Raw genomic sequence first — 21108 nt, 5'->3', positions numbered from 1 at the left:
TCTAGTAAAATCAGAAAGATGTTTTGTACCTTGCTTTGCTGAGTATTGAGGTTTATGTGTGTATTATGAAAGATGGTTGGGCATGCTGGTATTGAGCTGTTGCGAGATTGCAGAGTTCTGAGCTTAGGCACCCACACACTACCTCCCTGAGAAGTTTCCAACTTCTTACCATCACTACCATAGACTCAAGTGCTGAAAGTTTTTACTTGGCCTGGTTTTGCAGAGCCATAGTAGGATAGAGCCCAGCTCAGAGGTAAATAACCACAGCCCCCAACGCTGAGGCCCAGTAACCCAAACCCCAATATTTGTAAAAATTAGACAACTGGGAGTAGAGAGTGTGTGATTAGCATAAATCACAATATGTTTTCCACCCAGAAAGCCCTGCAAATGTCACACTGACAAAAACTTGCATTTTCCTCACATTTCTGTGAGGGAAAGTTCTGTAATCTGTGATGATTCACAAAATTCCTACCATCCAGCATTCCCACACTTCTCCCAATAATACCTGAATTTCAAATGAATGGCAGGGCCTATCGACCACAACAAGAATCATTCAAACCTGGACCATGCACAATCAGTGTGATATTAATGAGGTTGTCACATGGTTATAGTTTTAATGCGTTCCAATAACATGCATTAGGTCTACCCACAAAAAGGAGGAAGAGTTTTAATCGGGAGAATGACCCATACTTAGACCTTTTCACAGAATTATGGGTAAGAAAATGTTCTGAGATCCACGCAAGCCACAGGACACTAGATTCTCCTGGGTCTCTGGGCTTTAAAAAAAAAAAAAAAAAAAAAAAAACAGGATTGGTAGGGTTCCCTTGTTACGGGCTGACCTGGATCCTGAACAATGCAGCCACTCACCCTGGCAAGTGAGAGGAAATTCGGACGATGTTTTGAAATAGGGGGTTGACCGAGAGGTGGTAAACACCCCCCCTTAGGCCTCTCCCGGTAGGTCAAAAATATTGTCTGGTGCCGTGGATGGGATGGATGCCAAGATGGCCCAGCACCTCACAGCATTCCTCATGCTTTTCTATATGGTAGTATTGTGAGCTTTCATCTCCCTTGGAAATAAGATTGGTGTGATTACTACCTATCACAGGCGAACAGAAAGCACACCAGACCATCATGAAAAAAGTGACAAACGTTAGGAATGCGGGGTTAGCCATCCTGGCCCTTTACTGTATCCCGAACCCCTGGGCATGAAACCTTATTTCTGTTACCCGGGAGAGGCAAAATTCTCTCTGCTAGCCTATGTCAACATTACGCACAAAATCCAAATTTACTCTCACTCTCTATGGGATGAGGATGTGCTAGGTGTGAGGGAGGAAGGAGGATTGTGAAGCTTTAAGTGTGGGGGTGCGTACTAATGCCAGGACATGCTGGCCCACAACCCATTCTTTAAAAAAACATGCTTGCCATTCAGTGGGTTCTCGGTCACCCCCTATCCCCCACTCCCCCCTGGGAAAGATTGGTGTAAATACTCCAATCCCCCCTCCAGGGGGCGGAAAACCTGTTGGTAGTGTAAATGTTCCAATGCCAGGATGCGCTGGCACTTGATATATTAAAATAAAAGAAAAAAATCTATCCATGGCATTCAGGTGGGGGTAATACTTCTGTCCCAGGGAGGGGTGGGGGGAGGTGGGAGCAGAGAGACTAGTGTGGATGTTAGGGTTTGGGGGTATGGCTTAGTGCCAGGGCAGTCTGTTCCCAACCTATTCTTTTTCCCCCCGTACTTTTGCTTTCTGCTCTCAGCCCCCATAGAGAACAGATTGCTGGTAAGCCTGCCAAATCCCAGAAAGGGGGGTGCAGGGGATGGTGTGGGCAAAAGAGAACTGGGCAGAAAGACTGTTGGGGCTGTCAAGGGGTTGGGGAGCACAGCTCAATGCTAGAGCTGTCTGCTTTCTCCCCATTCTTTTATTTTTCTACATAATACCTGGTGTCTAGTGGGCTTTGTGTCCCCTTCCCCAAGGATGGCATATTGGGGGTAAAGACCCAATCATCCACACTCTGGTGTCTAGAGCCTTCTTGAACTGATCCACTAGGGAAAGGTACAGTTGGTAATGTCCATTGCATTCTGGTCTCATATGACCCTTTAATGGAAGGGTGCAGGATATCACAAACTCATTCAAACCATTTTTTGGTATGTCTACAGGCTTTGGCACTGGCGTTTATCAGTTTCTGCATGGTTTGCCATTGCTTGGGGTGAGCAAGGTATTTTGTAGATTGGAGGAGAGCTTGCAGGATTTGGGTCAAAGACTAGGTCACCGCATTCAGATTTCTGTGTCATAATACCGCAAGACCTGCGTTGTCCCTATCGAAAATTCACGGTCTCTGGTAGGAATCTGTAACAAGGAATGCATGCTTTAAGATGCATGCATCAAAGTTGTAATTTGCATATAGCAGCCTTGTCATTTGAAGCCAGCCACCTTCTATAAAAATCTGTTGAGAATCTAAAATGAGTTTTCTCCATAATCAGACATTGATAAAGGCAAGAGAAATCGTAGCGAAAACAAAACATCCGAAAACCTGCATTGCTCTGCAGCCTGGACTGCCAATGGTCTAAATAGAGCTAAATTAGAGCACATTACTTGGTTAACGTTTCTCAAAGCAAATTTAATTGTCAGACTCAATTCTGAAAAAATATTTTCTTCAGAAGAAAGAATCTAAAGAAAGAGGTCACACAATGGAGCATTGTGGATTTTAGTCGACATCAACGGGATACATGCTCTACCTATGGTCGACACCAAAAATATAAATCTTTTCAGAACATCTGGATAAAACTGTTGTAATTGTTCTTATATTTCGAGCAGTATATATATGTACTGAAGCAACATTGAATTTTAGAGTATAAATCCAAATAAGGAACAGAAAACCGATTATGAAATGTTATCAGACCCAACCACTACAAAGCAGAGTAATGCATAGGCTATGAATCTAGAGCAGAATGGCATGCTTTACTGGGAAGGAACAAGCAAGTCACAGGTAGTTTCTTTTCCACATTTCCAAGTTCTGGTGTTTTATTATACTTTGAGACTTCTATCATGTACAAGTAAAGCGCTAACCCTTCCTTGTACCTCTAATAATGCATTTTAAAAAACAAACACTCAGTGCCTTTGCAGCAAAATGGCTTTTCTGTCCCTGAATTGGGCACTGTAGACAACACATAATTTGAAATGTATCAATTTATCAGTTATCAGCCTTAATGGCTGTATGTTAAACTCACATTTGTAAACTGCAGATTTCTGATATTTCATTCATACAACAGTAAACCTGGAAATATAAGAGATAAATAATGTACAACAGGCCATTTACCCACCTTGGGCGTACTCTTCCGAGGAGATACTCCATTCGCTACTGATGCAAAGTCCAGCTTCCCATCATCACGTCTTCCTTTTGATTTGAGACCTTGCAGGAGCAAATCTCTTAAGTGTTGGTAGGGAGGGTTTTGAGCATAATCCAGCTTTTTCACAGCCTCCATGTACTTTTCAATTTCATCTGAGGATCATTACAAAGACAGAGTTAACATGGATTGCTCAAAAAGCAATATAACAAATCAAATCAAGAATGTTTAGGTATAAATTCACCTGGCTTTGCGCCGGGGAAGCACTTGTTCATCAATTCTGGAATATTCTCACGATAGCTGAAAAAAATGTTTTCATTAGATATAAAAACTGGTCTGAGAAATTTCAAATCAGAATTACTAAGGGGGGAATATTGATTTAAATTGATTAAACATTTTACTCAAGTACCGCTAGGAAACATCTAAAGTCAAACAAGTGTGTAAACAATAAACAAACACGTTAAAGGGTCTAAGAGGAAACTTCGTGTAAAAGTTATAAAAGAAACATACTTACATGACTATATGGAAAATGACCACAAACTGCATAAATTTCATAAATAAAAACTCAGATTTATTGCTTAATATTCCGGACACAGGAAAAGTCAAATGGGTAACCGTTCTGAAACTAACGTTTTTCTATGTTAAACAAAGTTTCTCATTTCTGTGCAATTGCAACCTAACCTACTGCAACACATGAACTTTAAGTGTTAAATCTGATCATTGTAAAGTTTTAAAATACACTAATAATGTGTAGTGTCAATTCTGTACTATGTGGCTGCCATTAATGTCCCACAAACCGGAATAAAACGTTTTGTAATTTTTTTATAGGCAAACTAGGGAACACTATTCCTATCCCCAAACATATCAGACTGCCTCTATGTCACACTTTGTTCAAGAAATAAGAACTGCTCCCTTGTGCACCCATGTAATAAACTTATTCTACATCTCTCTGGAAAAATCGCTTACTCCTAAACCACGTAATGGCAACTCCAGACTGTCATGGGTTCTTAAATATAACATTGATGTTTATGATTTAACCAAATAAAATTTATTGTCCACTTCGACCATTTATTAACATTTTAAATGTTTCAAACTCATTTTTTTTCCAGATAAAGGTTTTTCTCAAGTTTTGTTTCAACTGTATGGTTTTTGTCTGATAAATAAATTCCTTCCATTTAGGGAAGACATAGCTTGGCAGTTCGGTCAAGACTGTTCCCATGAGGCACTGGGTCAGAGTGATTTGCATATGGCAATGTCTGAACTGGGGTGGTGGAGTGAGCTAAAGAATGATGATGGATTAAACCCAGATTAGTTGACTGGGGAGGGGGGAGGGGGGGGGGGGGAGCTTGCGATGTTTAACACTCCGTCCATCATCCACTTTGGTTTTGCTTTGTTCTCCCTAAGTTGGGAGGGTATGCCCAGACGTGGGTCCCTTGCTCACTTTGCCACTGGATTCATGCTAGCCTGGCTGATGACTGCTGATTAGCCAGAAACTGGTCCCATAATGCTGGTTTCCGGTCCAGGGAAGACATGGCTTGGCAGTTCGAGCTGGACTGTTCCCATGAGGCACAGGGTCAGACTGATTTGCATATGGCCATGTCTGAACTGGGGTGGTGGAGTGAGCTAAAGAATGATGGATTAAACCCAGATTAGTTGACTGGGGGTGAGTGCTTGCAATGATCAACACTCGTCCATCATCCCCTTTGGTTTTAGAATGTTCTAATAGACGTATAGCCCTTCGTAGCTGGGCTATACCGGCCATTAAAGTCTCACTCCCTTGTTAAAGGCCCTAGTCGAACGCTGGAGCGGGCCTTTAATGGCCGGAATAGCCAGCTACGGCATGCTATAAGGCTATATTAGAACACTAGAATGTAGGGAGCTCCACTGAAGACAATGGAGTGCTCCGGGCTTCTATTGGCTGGTAAAAGCATGGAGCACAAACATTCTAATACTTGTAGTTTATAGCTGGTACTGTGACCAAAGGCCTCATGGAGCCCAACAGATTTAAATTCCCTCGGACTCACTGATGCCTTTGTTTTGTTACATTAAGCCCTCTAGTGGCGGAATGTTCTAATAGCCTTTTATCACGCCGTAGCTGGACTATACTGGCCAAAAAGGCCTGCTTGGGCCTTTAACGCTGGAGCAGGCCTTTAATGGCCAGTATAACCTCATACGGCGGGCCATAATGCTATATTAGAACACAAGTTCAAGTTCAGGAATTTGTATAGCGCACTACTCACCCAGAGGGTCTCAAGGCGCTTGGGGGAAGGGGGTGCATTAGTTATCGAATAGCCAGGTTTTAAGTTCCTTCCTGAAGGAAATGTGGTTCTGGGTAAGGCGGAGGTGAGTGGGGAGAGAATTCCAGGTTTTGGCCGCCAAGTAGGAGAAGGATATTCCTCCCATGGTGGATCTTTGGATGCGTGGAACTGCAGCGAGGGCTTGATTGGAGGATCTTAGTTGGCGGGTCGGTGTGTAGAAGGACAGTCGTGTGTTGAGGCATTCGGGTCATAGTTTGTAGAGGGCCTTGGGTGCGTGGGTGAGGAGACGGAACGTTATTCTCTTGTTGACGGGAAGCCAGTGTAGGTCTTTCAGGTGACCGGTAATGTGAGCTTGGCGCGGGATGTCCAATATGAGTCTGGCTGATGAGTTTTGGATGCGTTGGAGTTTTTTCTGTAATTTGGAAGTGGTTCCGGCGTAGAGGGTGTTTCCATAGTCCATTCGGCTAGTGACCAGAGCGTGGGTGACAGTCTTTCTTGTTTCGGTGGGGATCCAACGAAAGATTTTTTTGAGCATACGGAGTACGTTAAAGCAGGAGGATGAGACAGCGTTGACTTGTCTGGTCATCGAGAGGGAGGAGTCTAGGATGAAGCCCAGGTTACGTGCGTGGTCTGTGGGAATGGGTGCCATGCCCAGGGCCGATGGCCACCATGAGTTGTCCCAGGCAGAGGAGGATGATCCTAGGATGAGGACTTCCGTTTTGTCTGAGTTAAGTTTTAGGCGGCTGTTTTTCATCCATTCGGCTACTTCTTTCATGCCTTCGTGAAGATTGGTTTTGGCGGTGTTGGGGTCTTTGGTAAGGGAAAGGATCAGTTGGGTGTCGTCAGCGTAGGAGATGATGTTGAGGTTGTGTTGTCGCGCAATGGATGCGAGGGGACTCATGTAAAAGTTGAAGAGGGTGGGACTGAGTGATGATCCTTGTGGTACTCCGCAGATGACTTCGGTGGCCTCTGATTTGAATGGGGGGAGTCGGACTCTCTGGGTTCTCCCGGCGAGGAACAAAATGATCCAATCTAAGGCTTTTCCTTGTATGCCAATGTTGCTGAGGCGTTGTTTGAGGGTGCTATGACAGACCGTGTCGACGGCGGCGGAGAGGTCAAGTAGGATGAGGGCAACTGTTTCTCCGTTGTCAAGTAGTGTTCGGATGTCGTCTGTCGCTGCAATAAGGGCGGTTTCGGTGCTGTGTTTGGCTCGAAAGCCGGACTGTGAGGAGTCGAGGGAGTTGTTGGATTCAAGGAAGGCGGCGAGCTGTCTATTGACGGCTTTCTCGATGACTTTGGCAGGGAATGGGTGGAGGGAGATGGGGCGGTAGTTCTTGAGTTCAGAGGGGTCCGCTGTGGGTTTCTTCAAGAGGGCGCTGAGTTCGGCGTGTTTCCAGCTTTCTGGGAAGGTAGCGGAGTTGAAGGAGCAGTTGATGACATCACGGAGATAGGGTGCGATGATGGAATCTGCTTTGTTGAAGATGTGGTGGGGACAGGGGTCAGTTGGCGAGCCTGAGTGGTTGGAGTTCATTAGGCGGATGGTGTCTTCAGTGGTGATTGGGTTCCAGGCGTTAAGGATGTTAGGGGGCGGTTTGTGTTCGGAGGTGGGTGGAGTGGACTGTTCTTTGGAAATGTCCTCAAAGCGGTTATGTATGTCGGCGATTTTGTTATAGAAGAAAGAGGATAAGGAGTCGCAGAGTTCTTGGGAGGGAGTAATGTCGTTTGAGGCTGTGGTGGGGTTGGTGAGTTCTTTGACAATGTTGAATAGTTCCTTGCTGTTTTGGGCGTTGTTGTCGAGTCGATCCTTGAATGCTGACTTCTTGGTGGATCGGATCAGTTGGTGGTGTTTGCGGGTGGCTGTTTTGAAGGTGGTCAGGTGGTCAGTGGTTGGGTTTTTTCTCCATGTTTTCTCGAGAGTACGGCATAGTTTCTTGGATTTCTTAAGGTCTTCGTTAAACCAGGGGGCTTTTTTGCTACCTTGTTTGGTTAGGTGGTTTTTCAAGGGTGCTAGTTAGTCAGCGCTGCGAGTGATCCATTGTTTGAGTTTGGTGGCCGCTTGGTTTGGGTCCGATGAGAGGGCGGGAGGGTTTTGATTCAGCGATGTGAGGAGTTGGTCGGTGGTGATTTTGTTCCAGTTTCTTCTTGGAATAGGTTGTGGGGGGTTGTGGGTCGAGGAGGTTTTGTAGTTGAAGTGAACACAGCTGTGGTCCGTCCAGTGGAGAGCTGTGGTCTGATCGAAGGAGATGTGCTTGCTGGAGGTGAAGATTGGGTCGAGCGTAAGTCCGGCTATATGTGTGGGGGTGTCAACAAGTTGCTTGAGACCAAGATTGTCCAGAAGGGTGGTGGTGTTGCTGTCGTTTTTTTTTTCCAGGTGGAAGTTGAGGTCTCCCAGTAGCATGTAGTTCTCGGAGGCGACGGCATTTGGGCTGATGAAGTCAGTGATGTCTTCGCTGAATTGCTTACGGGTTCCTGGTGGTCTGTAGATGAGGGTGCCTCTAAGTGTGGTCCTGGGGTCGGTGTGGATCTGAAAGTGGAGGTGTTCGGCGGTTGTAAGGTTATCGTCGAAGCTGGTCGTGATTCTGATGGTGTTCTTATGGACGATGGCGATGCCTCCTCCTGTTTGGTTGGTGCGGTCTTTTCGGATGATCTTGTAGCCGTCCGGGATGGCTATGGCGATGTCGGGCGCTGAAGAGGCGTTCATCCAGGTTTCTGTAAGGAAGGCGATGTCCGGTGAAGCAGTGTCGAGTAGGTCCCAGAGTTCTGTGGCGTGTCTGTGGATCGAGCGGGTGTTTAGCAGGATGCACTTCAGGTGGTTAGGGTCGGATCTGTGTGTGGGGTTAGTGGATTTGGTCGGGGTCTTGGTGCAGGCGAACTTTCAGGAGTGGCAGGCGAAGGGGCCGTGGATATGTCCTGGGGCAGCCCCGTAGCATTGTGATGTGCGTCCGGGGTTAAGGGCTAGGAGGGTGGCGGTGTTGTACGTTATACGGGATGAGTGCAGTTTGCGAGGACCAGGGGGTCTGGCGCTGGGTGTGGTCCAGGCGCGGACGAGCGTAGACGGGCTTACCTTTGGAGCACCTTCGGCACGCATGGGGCGCGTCCGCTGCGCGTGAACTAGAGAGCTCCATAGAAGACAATGGAGCAGCAAGACCCTATGTGAAGTGGAATAGGTCCCCTGCTCCTTTCAATATCCGAATACAGAGCATCTGCCTTTCTATTTCCCCTCTCTCTTGAAAATATTTTTTTGGGGGCAGAGGCCATGCAAGAGGACACGTGCAGCCTTCACCTTTTCCTCCTCCCGTAGCTCAGTGTCACTAGGGCTTCAGAGGGAGGGAAGGGTGAATGTGCTCAGCTCCTGGGTCTCCCTGGCTTGGCTGAATTACAAAAAGCAGTTCAGCCAAGCCGGGAAGAACTAGGGGCTAACGTCAGCACCCATACAGAGCGCTTTCTGTGAATGTTCATCAGCTGTGGCCCTGCGTGCAGCTGTTAGCTGTAGAAAATTCACAGCAAGAGCTGTGAAACAATAGGCTTCGGAGCCTGAGCGGGATTTCAACACCCTCTGTCGCCGAGAGGCATTTGTGTTTTTTTTATTTAGAAAATTGTGCCCTCATTAATGTCCGATAGGCGGCAGGCTATCCAAGCTGCATGAAAAAATTGGAATGTTGAGAGCTCCTTGAAAACAGTGGAGTAGCTCTGGGCTTATAATGGCTAGTATAAGCCAGGAGCTCATACCTTCCAATGTTTGTTTTCAGGTTTCTCCCTTTTTAATTTAGAACCTTTTACCCTTAGTGAGTGGAATGTTCTAATGATCTTATAGCCCTTCTGCCTAAGGCTATACTGGTTGCCCTCTCTCTCTCTCGTTATAGGCCCTCTCCTGCGGCTCGAGCCTATAACTCTGGTTTAGGGCCTTTAACAACCAGTATAGCCCTTGGCAGCAGGCTATAGTACTTCCATTAAAAAGCATGGACAAGAAAATTATGATTAAGAGGTATGACCATATATTGTCAAACTTTTTTTCCCTTCAATTATTTATGAGAGATTAGACTGGTATCTTCATCATGTAGTCCCTTTGCGTTGTGTTTAAAGGTTAACAGAATATTTATAATACAACGTTAGAATGATTAAAGAATGCTGAACCAGGCAACTCCAGTCTAGGAGCTCGCATTTCAGTGCGGAGGCTAGAGCAACAAGCAGACATACAAGTAAAGTAACACCAAGTTACCTCAATAGCATATTTGCATCATTTAGGTAATGGAATTCCTTGATCATGTGAATTTGAGTGTAAATGATCATATATATACAATGAAACACTTTTTCGAAAAGGTGCTATATATTCTGGCATTTTTTCGATGTGTCTGTCCTCAAATTTCAAAAGCCTTAAAATATAAAATTGTTGCCTTAATTTAGTACATAGCATTTCAAATTGGTCCACATGCTAGCACCCTCATACCATCATGAAAAAAGAAAAATTGCAAAGATATGTTCCACCTTATTTTAGAGTCCCGTACATAATTTGGATCTTTCAGGTTGTCCTCCCAAGGCAACCGACCACAGAGCCACTGAATCATACAGTACCCAAGTATTTCCAGATCACCGCGACGTGACGGAGCTGTGAAAAGGACAGAACTTGCGAGTTAAACAAAAGAGTGGTTAGCTCCAAGAAAATTAATTTTCATATTAACTAATACACACACAAAGAAGGCTTGCAATGCTGCTTCTACATATTGGGAATGTATTCCACATCTAGCAAAGACATATCTAAACTCAGTAGTACACATCATTAGTTTACTGATAATACTACTTGCTTATAACACAATCTATAATAGTAATGCTAATTAGAGGGGGTTGGGGATGTAAACCCAACACCATGAGAGAGTCCAGTGTAATCAGACAGATTAAAAAATGTGCCTATGCCTTGGAAAATTAATTTCATGAATTTATTCTAGCAATCGATGTTAAAATACTTGCTGGCATACATTCCAAACCGAATGGTGTTAATTGAAACTCTGGGGACTATACTACATGCAACAAAGTTACCAAAATGCAGCCTAGAAAAAAATACGTTTTTGAAAGCATGCTTTCCCATAATGAAGTCAAGTACATTTGCATAAATTGAGCAATTTAAGTAGGGGTATCTCCCATGTTTACTTCCATAAGAAGATGGTCTTCAATGTAACAAACAAGAAAAAGGCTAAACAACTAGTCTGCCATTCATTTTGGTGTGTTTCAGGGACCCCTAGGGGCCTCTGAAGACTACTCATGGGGTCAGTGACTGCTTAGAAAATTAAATAATATTAATAGATCAATTAAGTGTACTGAAATAAAGAAGCAAAATTTAAAATCTTTCTGTAAATGTTTAGAAATGTATAATCGGAAACAAAAAATTAAGTTGGTATGCTCAGATTGATTTGGGGGCGCAGTGCAAGTGCATCAAACAAGATACAGTACGGACGAGGAGTGGCCTCAATTGATTTAGAACCTTCCTATTAATATTAAAATTTCAACTTTTTAAAATGTGCTTGTAAATTAAATAAAATATTTCAGCATTCCCTTGAAGAATGCTTGTGTCTGTATTTTTGTGTATGGCTTTGCGGCTCAAATCATAGAAATAGCTTAGGCCAGAATCCCCCACTTCCAGTAATCACTCAGTGGGAGGGTTCCTGGATTCCAGTAATGATTAAGTTGGGGTCCACAGAAGTCACAAGGTTAAGAACCATTGCAGTACACGATACATATACTAGAACCTTCTATTGCTGCAAGTTATTTTTCAAATGAAATGTACTCAATAAGGACATGTTGGTAATTCGGTTCTAAACAGCTCTTCAACCTAAAAAGGAAGGTCAAAAGCGGTTACTTAAACATCATTCAAAGACATGAATACAATCGGCCCTAAAACGTCAAAATTACAACAAAACTTTTAAGCAAAACCCAAAAAACACCTAGCTAGAGGCATGTTACGTAGCCGAAAACGGCTTACGTTAGTATGCACTATACTCTTCAACCGTATAGACACTGAAAGGCTGGCATTTGAGAGAAGAAAAGATGTCAATATTCAGCAGTATTACGGCAAAAAGTGGGACTGAAGAACAGCTAAAGCTTTGCACTTTTACTTTCTGCCGCTGTAAAATGGTTCCATACCTACGCCCTTGTGTGCATCAATACTGGTATATTCAATGGTGCCATCATGACACCTCTTGGGGTCTTCTTTGTATTCCTTGTGTACTCCTTCAGGTCGGTACCGGTATGCCAAGCCATAGTCAACCAAATACACCTACAGTATTACATATATAAAATTATATTACATAGTGTCAACATTGGTAATTCTCATAATTAAACTTTAAGATTTACAAAATTTCTCCCTGCCACCAACCACGACTCCAAATATCGTCTTTCCATTCTGGGTTTCAATCTACATGGACAAATCGAGATACTCAACTATTTTCTAAATATATCCCTCCAAGAAAATAATATCTTAGTATCCCAACATTAAATAAAATATGTAGCAGCCACATAAATTTCAGCTAGGCAATGGCAGTCCATATGTTTTTCAGCTCCCGATTAAAACATTTCAAAACATAAAATCTCTCCAATACTTGAAGATCTCAGAGAAAATAATAAAGTTAAACTACTGAATATCCCAAAGTATAAAAAAGGCACATCAAAAGACTTTTCTAGTGGATGAAATGACAGGTCAAGAAAGGGCAGTCATTCTCTAATCTTAATAGACCGAAATAAATAATTGTCTTAAAGGTGAAGAAATGCAACAAGAACTGAAAAATAAATCAATTTGGTCACTATTATACTGCTGCCGTTGTTCTTTGAGGAGAATGACACCCATTTTACTTCATTTCTTGCATATTCTCTTTTTAAAAGATACAGCTTATTTTGCTTTTCAGTTCAATTATGAGTTATAAAGGGTTTTCTCTTTGGAGTTAGAGTATCCGGGATCCTAAAGGGGGAGGCAGTACGCTTTTAGGAACACTGAAAATTCCATGAAGGAGAAACAAGTAAATTAGATTGGAGAAGATAATCACACTTTAAAGAAACACAGCTAGCTGGACAAAATACTTGCATTTTCCAACTACTTTCATTGCAAAGGAATGCTAGAGCCAAATACGGGCCATTAAATACAGTCCCGTAAATATCGAAATAAGACATACCTGATCAGGATTTTTATAATGCAAGAGAAGGTTTGAAGCCTTGATGTCTCCATGTACATACTCATGTTCATGAATATATTCCAGGATATCAAGCTGTCAAAAACAAACAAGCAGAGTTAAATGAATTAAAAATAAATTATTCACAAAACATAAGATACAAAAATGGGAAAGCCCTTACCAGCCTCAAACCTAACAGCAAAACAGTAGAATGTGAGAACGCTTTCCTATTTTCTTCATATATCTTTTGTAGATCTTTTCCAAATCTGTCCATGACCATAAACCGATATCTGAAAACAAAAGAAGACCATAGAAATAAAAAGTTATGTGGAGACCCATATTTATATTTTAGTTCTCCGACATGAGGCTTATAATTTCCTACCATCATTTTACTCCATCTTGGGACAAGGCACATGTACATAAGCAAGTCCCTTCAGTATGTATGTAGAGGATCACAAGATTTTTACTGGATTTACTTTTGTTCGATTTCAGGCTTTTTGCGGCTATTTCTGTCCACACCTTTTGCTTCAAGCAGGTTTAATCGTTTTCCTTTTGAGATCTTTTCTTAGTTTAGACTGGCTCTTTTTTATTCCTGATTTCAGGAGGAATTTGATACTTTAGTGGCTTCTTCAGCACTACCTTAATCGTCAATCGTGAATTACAAGATTGCCAAAGGTTTTTTCCCCCCTTTGTGGTTATTACCTCCTATGACCCTCTAAAGGAGAAGCATATCATCTTTGCATTGTAGGAATGTGGATACAAGACAATTTGTGACAGACTGTGATGTCATTAACTACTTAGCGTTAGTTCTACTTTACATCTTGCTCAGGACCTGGTACACAAATTATAGCAATTGTACCATGAGAAATTGGTTCTGAAATCGACCTTGGTGTCACGTTCTACAGCAATCCCAGTAGTCCCTTCAAGGGTCCCATGTATTGCCGGAATCCAGTTATACTGAGATTTTGGATTCTCTTACTGTGTTTTGCTTTTTGCTATGTGCAGTTTTATTAAGATCGAGTCAAAGTAAGTTACCTGCTGAGTTGACTTATTGGATCAGCATTGGCTCGGTTAACTAAGTTAATACCCATCTTAAATGCTTGTTTACAGTCTTACGAGTTCTTCCAATTAGCTTTCAAGACATTTGAATGTCCTCATTTGGGGTACTCCGTTTAGAGGTGTTGTGTGATATTCAAGAACGAGGAATCGATTTACTGACTCATGTGATTCATTTTCGTTAATTGAAAGCTAAAACTACCTGGGCTGAAAGAAGTCAGATTAATATATTTCAACATGGTTTAAAGTAGGAATTCAGGACAAATTCATTTCAATCACAGCATCCTTTTTCTAAATGTGTTTATTTAGCACTTTTCATTTAACATAACATTGAAAAAGAGGCAAAAGGAAAGACGAAAGTTCCGTGGAAGTCATTTGATTGCTCTCAAATTGCTTTTTCTTATCAATATCAGGACCTAGCACCTGCAACTTTGGAAGAAAGGCATCCATTACACTCAATGAGGATAAGAGCTCAATAGCAAACAATAAGATACCGCTTGAACCTTCCCAAGAATAGCCCAACTCTAAGTAAGGTCAAATCTAGGGCACTCAGGGGCTCACGTGAAATGAAGGCTGAGGAGACACTGACTAGAATGCTACTCTAAGGGCTGGTCAGCAAAGAGTCTACTAAACCCCAGACATTTCGCAATTCAACCTCCATTTCGTAAAAATGTAGTTTTTGGAGTTAAACTGTCATAATACAGGCTTACATTCATTGCTCCAGGAAGGTTTTTGCTCAAGCAGAGACTGGCTAGGTGTCCCCTTTCTACGCTCGCTAAATATTGGTGTGCAGTCAGTGGGCAGACAATTCACTCAAAAATCTTTTCCGGGGTCTTTTCTTTCAGTCGAGGATACACACCCTGCGAATTAAACTGTCGCAGTCAGAGACCTTATCAAATTAAACAATTTAATGACCAAATGTATTACTTAAAAAGGGGTAATTCTGGTGATTTATGAATTGCTGAAAGACAAGGAAAACTGTGACAAAATGGACCTACCAGTCAACGTAGAATGAGGTACTGGGCAGGAAAATTGAAGCACAATGGGACTCATTAAGAGTCAAAATCGCTTTCAACTATAAGAACATTCAGCAGAGCAAATAATGTTCTAATTAATGTTTCACTGCTTCTTAGTGCCGTAAAAATTAAAGCTCAAATTGCCTGGGACAAGGCTATGCTAGAGCTGAGGTGGTGGTACACCGTTCATAAGTGATGAACTTGCCCAAGTGTGGGGCGATTTAGAAGGAAATTCTCAGCCTAACTGCCAAGATTCTGGGGTTGCTGATATTTGAGTCACCAAAGGTTGTGGTTTTGGGGGTTACAAGACCAAGAAGTTGAGGTGATGAACTAGTGCAGTGTTGCAGGCATTCTGCCCAAAAACAGAACTATGCGCAGGGACCGAGTACCTATGAGCCCAGGACAGACTAGCTAAAGTGTCTCACTTGCACTCCTACTCACTCACAGAGAAACAAATGATTAGACACCCCAGAACACAACACTCCCAGACCTCTCAGGAATCGCGGTAACAAGACACACCCTATTGCTTGTACTTGTCCACAGTAAGATCTGACCGACATGAAACAGTTTAAAATATTTATTTTAACTAATGTTCCCCAACATGCAGTATACGTGCCACAACAGGCAGGAAAATGCATAGTACAAATACAGTCAGGGCAGCTAGTCAATAAATCATGAAGGGAGATGTCATCATGAAAAGTGAATAGAGTCCAACCTCCCTCCCCTTGCTAAGAAAGCGTATTAATATATATTTGATCATCTCTGGGCTTTGTCAGCAGACACCGTACCTTAGCCTATAGATGGTAGATCTACATCATAGGTGTTGTCTCGCTCTTCTCCCTGGAAAAGTCCCTCACCAATTATGTCCCACCTGTTTGTGTATTCCAATAAAACTAAAGTACGCTGTCCAAACAACAGCTGCATCAGTATGTTTTGTATAGGTGCTAAGGCCTGGACAGAACAAAATGGCAAGGGGCACTGTTCGACCTTGCTCATAATGTTCAGACAAAATCCCAGGAACATGCAGAGAGTGAACACACCGATGAGTTCTCATGTGAAAACAGCCACATAAATTATTGCAAAAAATAAAAACGAGTAGTGATGTTCGCAAAGCAGCAGGCAAGCTGCAGCGTGCCCATGCTAACTTAGTGAAGACAACAATGTCCCTATGGGCCACGTAACAGCAGATATATTACTAGGACACTGATAGCCAATAAATCAACTAACAGTAGCAGCCGGGAAACCTACAAAACCACCCTTATCTAGAAGATAATATCCTAAACTGTAGACTGCTCTGGCCATGAAGAAGCTTTCATACGTATATTTGGCAGGTGAAAGACCTCAAGGACAATCTGTAGACCCTTGAGCAAGCATCTTACACAAAGGAAAACCCCCGCCATGCAACTGCTGAGATTGTATGCCAGACTTCACTGTTGAAACAAAAACAATGAGCATTTGTGTTAATTTTAGCTAAGTGAAGCTAAATTGAGAGAGAGTACTTGGGGTTCTCCTCACAACACTTTACAGGTGTGTAAATTGTGTGTATTTTGAGGGATACCAGGGGAAAGTTAATATTTTCACTTTGGTTAAGAAACAGATTGATGGAACAAGATACCTAGACTGTGCCAAGTGTTCTTTTTAATCTTATGGCATTTTGTGCTAAAAAAGGTTTGTACACTTAAGATGAATGCATTGTAGAGAGATTCCGGGTTCAATTTCTTATTTGGAAGTTAAAACTAGAAAGAAATTGATCTTAAAGTTTTGACTGGGAACGCACACAGTAATAAATGGCGCATCAATAATTCCTAATTACATGATACATTTTGAGTTTTGAATATCTTGCCATTTAATTAAGAAAGTACAGGACACCAATATGAATATTATCTAGGATTCTGTTAAATCAAATGCTAGGTGAACTATTATAAGTTATGCAGCTGCCTAAAGGAGTGATCTGCTCGTCTCCAAAGAATTAAGAACTTAGAGGACAAATACAATCTACCTAAGCATGAATAACTGAAATGCCCCCTACAGGCAAATTAAAAAACTTTAATAATAAATCTGTGAGGACCACCAATCGAAGGAAGGCCGTCCCATTTCCACGATGTCAGCCGGAGGCAACTCCGGCCATCATCATAATCGGCCCCTAAATCTATTTGAAGAGCCAGCTTTTAAGAACCTTTCAAAAGCATAGCTCATGGTCTATAAATCGGATAGTCAAAGGAAGATAATCCCAGAGTTTAGCTGCATTGAAACTAAAGAACAGTTGACCACTTCTGGCTCTTTTAATAGCAGGGACAGTAGCGAGTTGGAGGTTTTAAGATCAAAGTGATTTATTAGGGGTGTAGGGGATAAACTGGCATAGGATAGGCAGACCGTGCCCCTGTATAGCTAGGTATGAGATGCACAATAACTTGAGTTCTATTTGGGCATTGGGGAGCCAGTGAAGGTCTCAATCCCTGCCTGAGATCTAGGTAACGTGTGTGTGGCCACATTTTGCACAATTTGTAGTTTTCGGGTAACGTCTTTGGGAGACCCCAGGTAAAGTGAATTGCCATAATCCAAACGAGAAAGAACAAGACCCTGAACCACCACCAGTCTTGAGGTCTGGGGGAGTAAGGGCAGAATCTTGCGCAACATCTGCAACAATCCAAAACTACTGGCCAAGATTTTGGTGTCCTGGGCTTCCATTGTCAAGGTATCTTTGAGCCACATCCCCAAGTTTTTTTTATGACAGCCTTAGGGGCCAGGGTGGGGGGGTTAAGGGAAGTGGTGAGGCCAGAAGGACAGCCCAGGCCTTGTTGGATAGTTGACCTGTTGCCAAAAATCATTACTTCTGTTTTAACTCTGTTGCGCTTAAGACAAGTATTGTTCATCCAGCTGGCTACCTGCTCCAGGCAAGGTCAGAGGGTGGATGTTAAGGGATTTGAGTCTGGGGTAAGAAGGAAAACCAGCTGTATGTCATCCACATAAGAGACTTTGGAGATCCCAATGGGATCTATAATTTCCACCAGTGGTTACAGGTATAGGTTGAATTGCATAGTACTAAGTGAGGTCAGGCGACTGGCAAGATTTTCAATAAGTAGTCTTTGTAAAAGACCTGAAATGTTTGTTGCTTTAAGAAGGAACCCACCCAAATCCAGGGCTTTCCCTGAGACTCCGGCCTTACAAACCCTGTCTAGAAGTATAGGGTGGTCAACGGTATCAAAGGCTGCACTGAGATCCAGGAGTACAATGGCCATTGTAGCCCATTGGTCCAGTCTCCTTTCAGCCTCCTACACCACAGCCAAAAGGGCAGTCTCTGTGCTATGCTTAGGCCGAAAGTCCTTTTGCGTATGATGCAGGATGGAATTAGCCTCCAGGAATTCTGACAGACATCTGTTCACATATTTTTCTGCCACTTCATTTAAACCTGGGAGTAGGGAAATTGAGCAAAATTCCCTAAAAAGGCTGGATCAAGGTTGGGTTACTTTAAGTCAGCTTCAACCATTGTGCGTTTAAAGGGCAGGGGCACCATACCAATCTCCAGGGAGAGGTTAATCATATCGAAACAAAATAGGGAAATAATTTCAGGCTGAAGAACAAGGATTCTAGGAGGTGACACATCCAGGGGGGATCCGGATTTGATTTTCCTAAAAGGAGCAGTAAACTCATCCAAGGAGAGGGAATTGTAAGAGGATAGGTGAACATCTATCCCTATTATTATTCAGTGGGATAGAGTTGTTGCTTCCATTGGCCTTTTGAAACTATCAATAGATGTACAGACTTTTAGTATCAAAGTAATAGGCTAAGGCATTGCACCTTTCATTAAAAGGCTCTGAAACAGGGTTGTTAGTGGTGGACTCCAACAGGGACTTTGAACATCTCTCTAGAGGAATTAACAGTGTTGGTGATTCTAATTTCAAAATAAGAGGCGGCCTGAGGTCGTCTAATTTCAGTATGGTATATCTTCACTTTCTCCCAATAGTGTATTTTTTATTTTCCTCGTAATCCTTTCTCCATGCCCTTTCTGCAATCTCACAGCTTTTTTTTAGCGTTCTGATGTGGGGAAAATACCACGGAGCAAGTTTATTTTTGAGTATTTGTCTTCTTGGGGATAGTTTGGACTAAGGAATGGGTCAGCCATTACGAGATCATATTATTGGCAATCTGAGGATTAGAGTCCAAGCAAGGTGAAATCAGACTCAAAGTGCATCTCCAACTATCTTGGTTTAACTTTGACTAGTGCTGCCCTTCTATTACCAAGAGCATTTGGAATAATGGTGGATCAGATACCCTAAGGATCACAAGGCTCAAATAGTGATACGCCCATGAGAGTGGTACAGTATTTAAGACCTGTAAAGCGGGATTGTTAGTAAAAATAGGGTCCAACAGGTGTCCCCTTTTATGAGTGGGGCCCTAGAACTTCCCAAAGATTAAGGGACTGGCACCAATGGCTATTCTATAGATTTTTTGCACAATTGTATAAAATTCCTGAACCCCAACCTTTTCTATTTTTCAATGTTACAATGTGGTCAAAGGAACGAATGGTACCTATCTAGATGACATTTTATGATTACTACCAAAGGTTTGCAATCCTCTTTAAAAAAAAAAAAAAAAGTACAGTTCTAATCCGCCTAATAATAATTGTAACATTTTGGCATACACTTTAGCGATCAGGTAAAGAGATTTTATCTCAGATATGACTGATCAAAAACAAACTGAATTTGTAAAAGGCTGTTACACGAATGATAAATCTAGGAGCTTCATTAATATATTATTCAAACAACCTCCAAACACGCAGAACCAAATGGCCGAATCACATTGGATGCTTAGGAGGCCCTTGGCTGTGCCTGGTGGGATATTATGAAAAACCTCTTGCAATGGGCCTGGCATTGGTCCTATAACTATACAACTACCAGTATCCACCTTCCGAAACTTGTTTTTAGGAACAGTATTTACTCATTTTCCTTTCAAAAGGGGAAATTGACTTTGTATTTTATCTTTAGAATTTTATTTTAGGGAACATTTGATGGTCTCCTTCCTTGTCAGCGGATTTCTACTCAGATATGGATTAAAAGACTCTGCATATGCAGATGTCACATTATTATAACCATCACATGGAAGTTGTACCCTACCATCATTTTTCAAAGAAAAAAGTATTTGATTTCTGGTTGTAAACTCATTATTGATAAACCTGGAGTCTTGCATTACATATTTTTTAAAGGAAATGTTGAAGGACTATGCCCAATCTTGGAATAATACTAAAATTAAATACTTCGGTTTCATTGTTTTTACTCGGATTTTACTGAAGATACAATTTTAATAAATTTAGAAGAGATAAAGCATAACGTTAGATACTTGGTAGAGAAATTATCTCCTTTGAATAATGGTAATCTTCATGAAGTTGAATCAAAATGATTTTAAAAAATTATTTTTACCAATTATATATTTATATTCATTAATGCCTCCTATCAGTTTACTTGGAATTTGAACACCATTGATTATTTACTGTCCAAAGTTTTATGAAATGGAAAAAACACAAATTTCATTTCACACACTTAGAAGACTTTAGTTAAATGGGAAATGTTCATTTTTCATATATTGTCAAATATATAGTGACACGCAGCAGAATTTAGAATACTCATTCTTCCATCCTTCCTCTTTCACAGATATGGTTTATATGACAACAAAACCGGGCTCTATCTTCCCCCATTATTAACCACTCTTATTCGATCATGAATCCCTAGTTAGGGAAACTCAATACAAAATACTTTTGTTGGTATCCTTATGTAACAATAAAAGAATCACGATTAAGTATAAAGTACTTTTATGGAGAGGCTGGATGGCTATCTGGTTAATCAACTTTTCTCCAACAAACTTCTTCCATTTCAGGAGTTGCAATAGTTTAATATTCCTGCTTCCTTTTTATATAAATCCAATTTATTAAGGCCATCTTTTAGAAAGGCTTTATCTAAAACCTTGAATATTACAACACAGATCAAAGAAACTAAACCCCTTGGATAAGAAATACCTCTGGATGTTACAGGCACTTTCAGATATAAAAAGGTGACAGTGACATCTTTGATAACTTGCACAATTGCTTTGAGTAAAGGATGTGGATTACGTTGTCTCTATTTCAGTTTAACTTTACATTTATTTCTTCTTACACCTAGCACTATTCATAAAATGTAAATTGACAGCTGTTGATATTGTGGATGCCAAAATGGTAATATTGTGTCTGTGTCTTTCATTATCCTTTAGTTGGATATTTTTAAATACAAGTTTGATACAAAATAGAG

At 41.7% G+C, this 21108-nt stretch overlaps 1 protein-coding gene across 1 annotated transcript in view; it reads right to left on the bottom strand.

Moving 5' to 3' along the window:
- Window positions 1–21108, bottom strand: part of VRK1 (VRK serine/threonine kinase 1) — a 220283-nt gene that overhangs the window by 111953 nt on the left and 87222 nt on the right. The window contains exons 6-11 of the mRNA XM_086937748.1: window positions 12940–13048; window positions 12762–12854; window positions 11740–11872; window positions 10090–10210; window positions 3591–3646; window positions 3323–3501 (exon numbers count right to left, since the gene is read on the bottom strand). Of these exons, the coding sequence (XP_086793874.1) occupies window positions 3323–3501; window positions 3591–3646; window positions 10090–10210; window positions 11740–11872; window positions 12762–12854; window positions 12940–13048 (691 nt within the window). The remainder of the gene's footprint in view (window positions 1–3322; window positions 3502–3590; window positions 3647–10089; window positions 10211–11739; window positions 11873–12761; window positions 12855–12939; window positions 13049–21108) is intronic.

The sequence above is a fragment of the Lissotriton vulgaris genome, chromosome 9 (assembly GCF_964263255.1).
Source record: "Lissotriton vulgaris chromosome 9, aLisVul1.2, whole genome shotgun sequence".
NCBI classification, from domain to species: Eukaryota; Metazoa; Chordata; class Amphibia; order Caudata; family Salamandridae; genus Lissotriton; species Lissotriton vulgaris.
This window is presented reverse-complemented; position numbering and strand designations above follow the sequence as displayed.